The sequence below is a fragment of the Calypte anna genome, chromosome 20 (assembly GCF_003957555.1).
Source record: "Calypte anna isolate BGI_N300 chromosome 20, bCalAnn1_v1.p, whole genome shotgun sequence".
NCBI lineage: Eukaryota > Metazoa > Chordata > Aves > Apodiformes > Trochilidae > Calypte > Calypte anna.
Window position 1 is genome coordinate 12,375,944 of NC_044265.1, and position 9,446 is coordinate 12,385,389.

The window sequence follows — 9,446 nt, forward strand, 5'->3', positions numbered from 1 at the left end:
CTCGCCTTTCTCCGGGCGCTGATTGGCCGAGAGGGCAGTTCTCGCGAGATCCGGGTGCCAGCGGCCTGGCGGAGGCGGCGGAGGCCCCCGCGTTCCTGCGTCGGAGCCGGCACCGCGGCGCTCGGTAAGATGGCGGCTGCGGGCCCGCACCTCCCCTCGGGGCAACGGGGGCTGCCGGGGCCTTTCCCTCACCACGGCGGTTCAGCCCCCGCTAGGCCGCTGCGGGCGGCGGGGACCCACCGGGCCTGTGGCGAGCGGGGCCGAGCGCTTCGGTGGGCCGGGCAGCGCCTCGGCGGGACGGGGGCGAGGAGAGGGCCGGGGGTCGGCAAGGGAAGGTAGCGGTGTTCCGGCGGGCGGGGGTCGGGTGGGGCTGTGGCCGTCGCCGTTCGTTACGACCGGAGCCCCGTTCCCCCCGCCGCGTGGTGGGGAGCGGGGAATGCGGGGAGCGCTGGGCCCCGCAACCGGGTCCGGGCTGCTCTGCCTCCCGCTGCCCCGCTGCCCTGGAGTCGGTGTGGCGGAGTTTAGAGGAAGAAAAACCTGTTGGAAAGGAGAGGGGCCGCGGAGGGGAGGCGGTGGCTGTTGGTGTTGTTGTTGCCGCCTCCTCCTCCCCTCTCGCTGTCCCCGTGACGGGAAGGTGGAGATGGGTGAACGGCGGCTTTAGCATCGCTCCCGAACGGGACAACAAAAATATATAGTCGAGAAAATACTGGGAGGCCGTGTTTTAGTAGGGTTGGCGAGTACTTTTGAGCTGGTGTAAGCCTCCCACTTGTACAGTGGATAATGTTTCAGGTTTTGTAGCTACACACAATTTGTAGCTGTTGTGTCCTGAGTTTTGGTGAGAACTCGAAAGCAAACAGTGCTGATGTAGCAAACCTTTAAAGGCTTGTCAGATTTTCTGGCCAGCTGTCAGACTCTTTGATTCACTTGTTCTGCTCTGTGATGCTGCGTGTCCTGTAGAACTTGTAAAGAGGATTTGTTTGGTGTGGATTTAAGAGTAAGGAGTAAAGGGAGAGATGGGATTTGAATTTTTTTATGCTGATGATTAATGAAAGCAGCTCTAGAGGCTGTCTAGGAGATGTGAAAGTGCAGGAACAAGGAGGAGAAAAATGTAAAACTGTGGTTTGAGGTAAAAGGGTGTGTTTTGGGCTGTTAATGTAGAAGACCTCATAAAGAAGGTTTTCAGGGAAAGAAGGTAGGAACTCAGTGCTTCTACACATTCAAGTTACTTCTTGATTCATGTTAAATGAGATGCTTTGCTTTCCTTTTAGTAAGAGTCCAGGATGAGTTATGCAGAAAAACCTGATGAAATCACAAAAGATGAATGGATGGAAAAACTTAACAACTTGCATATCCAGAGAGCAGACATGAACCGCCTGATCATGAACTACCTTGTCACAGGTAACAAGCAGCAGTGATGCCAGGAGGCTCTGGAATGCAAGCCACTTACTTATCAGGACAGTTTTGCCTAAAACTTGCTACTAGGTGGAGTGAAATTTAGGGTTTTGAGGACTTTGGGTTGGTGGTGACAACTCTTAGCAGTGTCCAAAGTGGAAACTGATGTTTATTCATTTCAACTCTTTGCTCAGAAATATATAAAAGTGTTTTCTGAAATGCCATTAACAAGCATAACCCACTTCTCTGGGATCTTTTTTGTGTGTTCTTTTTGATGCCATTTGAACTTTGTGTTTGGAACACTCAACTTGGAATTGTCCATGGCAATTACTCTGCATACCATCCCAGTAAGCTGTGCTAGGGTGGAGGCAGCTGCATCCCATCTACACCCCTGTTTGTGTTGGGGTGTGGGTGAAGCCTGCCAAGTGACAGAACTAATTTCTGTGTGCAGGACTTTGTATTTAAAATATCTGTTATAACTTAAGAAAAGGTGAGAAAGCAAAATTAATTCTCTTTTTCTGCTTCTTCTCAGTAAAACTGCCAGGTTTGTGTAAACAGACTTGGAGGGCTGGAAGAAAAATATTTTATTTTTCAAACTTTGCAAATGGGAATTTTGAATATCCCATTTTGGAATGAAAACACTGCTCTGGTCAAGTGTAAAACAAGCTTTGGAGTTGAGAGGTGTTGGACTACAAGTTATATGCATCCTGAGAGCAGCAGGGTGCTTGGTAAGAGTGGATTAAGCAACACCTCCTGGATAAATGGTGTTGCAATAGATAAGAATTTTTCAAAAGATGAGATTTGAGCTTTAAACAATTGTGTTGTGAAGTGTATTTTATAGGTGATATGTTTCTGTTTCAGAGGGCTTCAAAGAAGCAGCAGAGAAGTTTCGGATGGAGTCTGGAATTGAACCCAGTGTTGATTTAGAGACTCTTGATGAGAGGATAAAAATCCGAGAAATGATACTGAAAGGACAAATTCAAGAAGCCATTGCATTAATAAACAGCCTCCATCCAGAGTTGTTAGACACAAACAGATATCTTTACTTTCATTTGCAGGTAAGGGCAGGTGGCAAACTTTTATTTAAAGTAGTGGAGTTTTGAAGATTGTGTTGGGAGGTCTCTCAGTCTGTGTTGGGAGGTCTCTCAGTCTGTGTTGGGAGGTTTCTCAGTCTGTGTTGGGAGGTTTCTCAGTCTGTGTTGGGAGGTTTCTCAGTCTGTGTTGGGAGGTTTCTCAGTCTGTGTTGGGAGGTTTCTCAGTCTGTGTTGGGAGGTCTCTCAGTCAACGTGGATGTTCCTGGCATCATTTTGTGGTGGTGGGAAACTGGTGTGGTACAAGAACCATGAAAATTTGTAGCAGCAGCAGTGGTCTGTGGCTTAAAAATCATAGAATGGGTTGGGTTGGAAGGAACCTTAAAGATCATCAAGATCCAACCCCCCAAGGGTTGGCTGGGCAGGGACACCACTACAGGGGTTGTGTCATCCAACCTGGCCTTAAACACTCCAGGGATGGGGCATCAGCAACCTCCCTACTCCCCAACTTCTAAATATTAGTGTGAATGGCTTGCTAATTGTTTGCTAATACAAACAGATATCTTTCATTTGCAGGTAAGGACAGGTGGCAAACTCTTATTTAAAATAGTGAAGTTTTGAAGATTGTGTTGGGAGGTTTCTCAGTCTGTGTTGGGAGGTTTCTCAGTTGATGTGGATGTTCCTGGCATCATTTTGTGGTGGTGGGAAACTCTGTGGCATGGTACAAGAACCATGAAAATTTGTAGCAGCAGCAGTGGCCTGTGGCTTAAAATCATAGAATGGGTTGGGTTGGAAGGAACCTTAAAGATCATCAAGATCCAACCCCTCCTAGATGGGCAGGGACATCACTACACAAGTTGTGTAAAGCTTCATCCATCCTGGCCTTAAACACTCCAGGGATGGGGCATCAGCAACCTCCCTACTCCCCAGCTTCTAAATATTAGTGTGAATGGCTTGCTATTGTTTGCTAATACAAACAGATATCTTTACTTTCATTTGCAGGTAAGGGCAGGTGGCAAACTTTTATTTCTGTTTAAGAAATTGAGATTGGAAAAGTAGTGGAGTTTTGAAGATTGTGTTGGACATGGATGTGTGGTGGAAACCCTGTGGCATGGTGCAGGAACCAACATACTCCATGAAAATTTGTAGCAGCAGAAGTGTCCTGTGGCTTAAAATCATAGAATGGGTTGGGTTGGAAGGAACCTTAAAGATCATCAAGATCCAACCCCCCAAGGGTTGGCTGGGCAGGGACACCACTACACAAGTTGTGTAAAGCTTCATCCATCCTGGCCTTAAACACTCCAGGGATGGGGCATCAGCAACCTCCCTACTTCCCAACTTCTAAATATTAGTGTGAATGGCTTGCTAATTGGTCTTCTGTAACACATCATCTCAAAAGCATCACATTTACCTTTTCCAGTAGATTTTGTAGCCAAGTCTGCTGTTTTTTGCCCTCAAACTGCCAAGTTATGGGTCAGAGATTCTCTCAAATCACGCGCTAACGCCTGAAGATTTCCAGGCTTGAAACCCCGAGGGTTCCTCCCTTTGTTTCCCTGCTATTCCTGGGTCTCTCCTCTGCAGCAGCAGCATCTGATTGAACTGATCAGGCAGCGGGAGACAGAAGCAGCTCTGGAATTTGCTCAGACCCAGCTGGCAGAGCAGGGGGAGGAGAGCAGGGAATGCCTGACGGAGATGGAGCGCACGCTGGCTCTGCTTGCCTTCGACAATCCCGAAGAGTCACCCTTTGGGGATCTGCTGAACATGATGCAGAGACAGAAGGTAAGCCTGCCCCACAAGGAAACTCAGCTCTTTTGGGGTGAAAATGATGGCCAAATGCTTTTTATACTGATGCATTTATAGTGATGTGGAAAAAACCAGAATTATTGCTTCGTTTTTCTTAAGTGCAGTTAAAAAAAAAATGTTTCAGCTCCTTGGCTCTCTTGTTTTATCCACACCCTGCCCTGCCCATTTTTTGAGGAATTAGCACACTAGGTGTGATCTTTCCACTGACATTAGAAGTGTTAATTGTAGGAAAACTCATCCTGAACTTGAGTGTTTCTTTTCCAGGTATGGAGTGAGGTTAATCAAGCTGTTCTAGACTATGAAAATCGTGAATCAACACCCAAGTTGGCAAAATTACTGAAACTACTACTGTGGGCTCAGAATGAGCTGGACCAGAAGAAAGTGAAATACCCTAAAATGACAGACCTCAGCAAGGGGACGATTGAAGAACCCAAGTAAAAATGTGTGCAGATGGACATCAACCAATCTTAGTACTGCACAGTATACATTTATATCAGTCTGTGACTGAAATATTTTTACTACAGTACAGCACTCAATTCAGATTTTTCAATGAACATCTAATTTGAAGGGAGAAAAGTCCCTTTTAAATGCTGCAAAAACTGCATTGAAAGGAGCTGTATCTCTTTGAAAGTCTGACTTAGGCTATGCACTATAATACATTTTTAAAAAAAGAAAAAAAAAAAACAAAACCAATTAAACAGGACAGGAAAAAAAATAGCATTTTTAAAAGTACAGAGCTCAAGCTTTCTAATTGGCTGCTGATGCCTAGTTTAGTGGCCAGCAAGTTAATACTGAGTTATATTGGCAACTATTCAGTTCAGTTTAACTGTCTCCTGTTTGAAATGTGTATATAGAACAGTGAATATTTTCTACCTTTTAAGTTATAGCCAGATATACATTCCCCTTAAAAGTAACTGGTCAAGTTTTCATCTATAAACTTTGCAGTAAGGTCAACCTTTGGCTTAGGAAATAGTGTACAAACTTGTAAATCATAATTTAAGGACTTTTTTTGTTTGGGTTTTTTTTTTTTTTTCCTTGTTTCTGACTTTTTGGTGCTTTATATGGTGAGAGCTATGTTCATAATGGATCAGTGACCCATCTTTTCAGGAGGAATACTGTTGGAAATAAGGGTTTGTTCTTCATTTTCACAAATGACCAAAATGGCCCCCAGAGGCACCTGAGGGGTTTTGTTAACAGGGGCCTTTCCCCCCCCCCCTATTAAATCTGCAGCTGCAGACATTCAGTGATTCTACTGACACTTTAAAAGCCACTGGATGTTTTTAAGCTGAAAGACATGTTTGTGTTAGGAAATTAGGTGGGGGGAGAGATGCTCCTTGAAGCCTCTGATGCATCAGTTTGTGCAGGATCAGTTTGTGCTTGCTGAATAAGAATTAATAGTTTTAGAGCTACCTGAGCTGGTTTTCTGCCTTGAGCTGAGCAGAGCAGGGCTGTCTAAAAGCAGAAATTTCCATTTTTTTTCTGAATTCTTCCATACCTTTCTGAAGAGATGCAGTTCATCTTCACCTGTATTTGTTTACTGACTGTCCTCACTCCACTTAGGATTTATAGCTTTCATGTTTTACATGTGAAGTCCAGACTTTCAAGTCAACAAATTGTAATCCTCTGGGTATGGGATCTTCTGGTTGCCTGAATTTTGCAGCCCCACACACTGGTGTTCAGCCAGTGGTAGGAAGCACCCATCTTGCCAAATCGACCTCTAGATTTATTTTTTTTTAGGTCCTTAATATCAAATTGTTACAGATTTGCTGAAGAGGGACAGAGCTGATGGGTGAAACAACACCATGGCAGTTGTCACACCAGTCCCATACTGTACATAGTCTTGTATGGTAGATATTACCCTGTAGAATGAAACTTAGTTTTCACTTAATTTTACTGGAATACTTATGCATTAAACTGTATAAAGCTTTGCAGATACACCTGACTTATGGGAACTAACAAAACCTGTTACTGATTGCATTACTGTGAACACTGTTTACTTGTGTAGCTATTTTTTCTTTTTTTTTTTTCTTTTTTTGGGAGGGGGGGGGATGGGGGAGAACCATTGTTTGTTAAGCAGCTATTAGAGATGCAGAGTGCCAGGGTTAAGCTAGAGGATGGGTGGAACAAAATGCTTTGTTCCCAGGTATTTACTGAGTGTTCTGGTCTCCACTTTGAGGCATTTATGGTCTGGAGGGCTTGAAGTTTATACCTAACTAAAAAACTCTCAGTAGCCCCCCAACTACAGCAGCAGTCTGGCTTTCCTTCCCCCCGGGCTGGTTATTCTAACACCAAACTTTTAACAGTTGTGGGTTATGTTATTTTTATTTTTTTTTTTTAATTTTATTTTCCTTTTTCCAGTCGGTTGATGTCTGAAACCCATGTATAACTTTTAGTTTGTGAGAAACTGTATGGTTAATGTAACTTTGTTTAATAACAAACTGCAGAAACAAAACTGGAATAGCTCTTAATTTCTTCCTTTAGAACTGATCAGCTTTTCCTCTGTTCTGACACTTGTTAAATCTCATTTAAAGCTTCTCCCAGCTGAAGTGGAAAGTGGTGTGTTTTTGTGGCATGACTAGCATTTTTCTCCATGAGAAATGCAGTATTACAGTCCTGGTTGAGAAGTTCACTGCACTTCTAGAATGCTACATCATTTCATAGACTATTTGGGCAAAAGCTGAGCATAGATTACTTGAATTTTCTCTAGCTTGTTGGGTTTGGTTTTCGTTGGGTTTTTTTCCATTAAAAAATAAACATGTTTTTTAAGGGGTTTAATATAAAAGTAGTCTAGAACTATTTCACTTTGGTTTTATGAACATGCCACATTGATAAGCAGCTTTAATCTGTAAAGTTTTTGGTAACTGCAAGAAAATACTCGAAAGCTATGCATTTTAGAGAAAGCATAAAGGTAGTGATAATGGTACTTCTAAGGATCTTTATATTAGTGTATATAAAATAGTTTGCATATACAAATATAATATATAATCTGTTTGAAATATTCTTGAATGGTAGGGGCTGTGAAAACATATTATAATTTATGGAAATATTGTACACAGGAAACAGACCTCTCAGTACACGAATGAACTTTTGTCATATGCATGAGAAATGTCTTATTTGGTGACTACTAATGAATGGGATTTTGTTAACCCAGTTTTGTTAGACAACCACTTTAACAAATATTATTAAATGCCACTTTGATCAGTTTGCTTTAGTGTAAAAAAAAAAAAACAAACCTATTTTCTTCTACTTGATTTAGAACAAGGTGAAAAGAACTTTTGTAACAAGATTTGTTCCGAACTCAACGGTGGCAAAGAAATCTGGTGATTAAATGTGGTACACTACACTTGCACTTCCCCCAACCTTTCCTTTGCTGAAAGCAAGTAAGATTTTTTTTTTCCTTCATACTACAGACATGAAAAGTTGGGTTGTAAAATATCCTGTCATGTGCCTGTGCAGAAAGGCTGTTTATCAGGTGTGTTGGATTAGGCTACAAGTCTCTGTCCTTTTCCCAGACCTTTCCCATCTCTTATAACTCCCTCCTTACCATGTTTCTTCTCTGCTTGTCAAATCTAAGCTAAACTGTGGTTGCTTCTGTTGTACTGTGGAGTGATTTGTGATGGATGGGGGATAGATTTCCATGAAGATGAAGTACTGGTGGTACTTCCTGAGAAATACTGACCTGTCCAGTTTGGTACAGCTGGGAGAACAGGCTCCAACACAGATCCTAACACTACACTTTCCTCTCAAGACTTGTGAAGAGGCAAACATATAAAGCTTAAAACCAGGTGAAGTACCTCTCTCTTAAGATGATTTCATTGAACCACTTTCATCCTCTGCCACCCACATTACCAGGGAAATGGGAATGAGTGTGGAGAGCACTTCCACAGCGTTTGGGATGTGTGAAATTATCAGGAAAGAATTCAGTCTCCACTCCTTGTACATACAGGGGAAGCCATTACATTATTCTAGGATGATTTTATTGTTTTTACTTTGTAAAATTTATGCTTTGTATGCTTGGAGTATAAGCTTAAAAGCATTACTTAAAAAAAAAAAATAATCCTTGACTAGTAGATGGGTGTTGCTTGACTTCTTTCAAACCACTTTCTGTCCAAGTTCATTATGCAGCTTATTAAATGGAGTTGGAGCGTGATCCCTCTGTGTCTTTATCTTCATGGATAATGGGGCCTCCTGCTGTCAACAGCAGCTGAAAGCATCCCTGAGATTCTTCCCTCAAAGAACATGAAAGGATATGGATTCATACTTTGCCCTAAGTCTGCCTTTAGACTACAGAAGGTTTAAATAGGTTCTGACCTGTGCTATAGATCTCCCTGTGACTCCTCTGCCATATTCCTGTTAAAAGGGGATTCCAACAAAATGCTGCTGCCTTATGCCCACCTGGATCAATTTCTGCATGGGAGTTGCTGGTTGCTTAAAAGCAGTCTGGATTTCTCATTTTCTCTCATAATTTGCTTGGGTTTCAGCATCTTGCTGTCTGCAACAGTTCTGCAAAGTTCCAGTATTTAGCCCAAGAAACCACATGCATTTTCTTCAGACTGTGGATAAGTTGGCTTGAAACTGCTCTTGATGAGCATGGAGCTTTCAAGCCACAGCAGAGGTTTTTTTGGGGAGTCAATTGCCCTTTATAAATGTGTGCACCCATTTCTCCTTTCACACCCCTTCAGGATCTGGTCTTGATCTGTGCTTTGTAAAATCCTTGTCTGGATGAAGTGATAGTAAATGTTACTTCAAATATTAACCCAATAATCTTTAATTTAATTTAATCTGTCGACAGATCAAGCAGAACACAGGAAAAACTCAAGGAGACTCTGTCCTTGTGTAAGATTATTTTCTTCAGTCAGGACCTGTGTTCTGAGCTGATTCCATTTGCTGTTTAATCAGCTTGGTGGGAGGGTTGCTCCGAGGAAATTACACAGAAATAAAATGAACAATGTGTTTTTACTCTTTAAACTTCTGTGCATGTGATGGATGTTATGCTCACAACCACATTTTTTTTAACTGCAGCTATTTTTGACAGTGAAACTTGCTTCTTCCCTGAGAGGTGAATTAGTCAAAGAAGTTATTCATTGAGGAGGGGATGCTGAGAGGTACAAGGAGAGGACCTGGAAGAGTACAACAAATAAAACTTTGTGTGATGTGCTCAATTCCCAAATTGCATCATCATCTTAGCAAGTTGGGAGCCAGTGTTTCAGTGCTTGTATC

General features: G+C 42.5%; 1 protein-coding gene across 1 annotated transcript; it reads left to right on the forward strand.

Moving 5' to 3' along the window:
- The first annotated feature begins 40 nt into the window (after window positions 1-40).
- GID8 (GID complex subunit 8 homolog) lies at window positions 41-8,376 on the forward strand. The gene is made up of 5 exons (XM_008497807.2): window positions 41-124; window positions 1,269-1,398; window positions 2,254-2,450; window positions 4,005-4,202; window positions 4,491-8,376. The coding sequence occupies exons 2-5, from the start codon at window positions 1,281-1,283 to the stop codon at window positions 4,662-4,664; spliced, it is 687 nt and encodes a 228-aa protein (XP_008496029.1). The 5' UTR covers window positions 41-124; window positions 1,269-1,280; the 3' UTR covers window positions 4,665-8,376.
- Window positions 8,377-9,446: the final 1,070 nt, after the last annotated feature.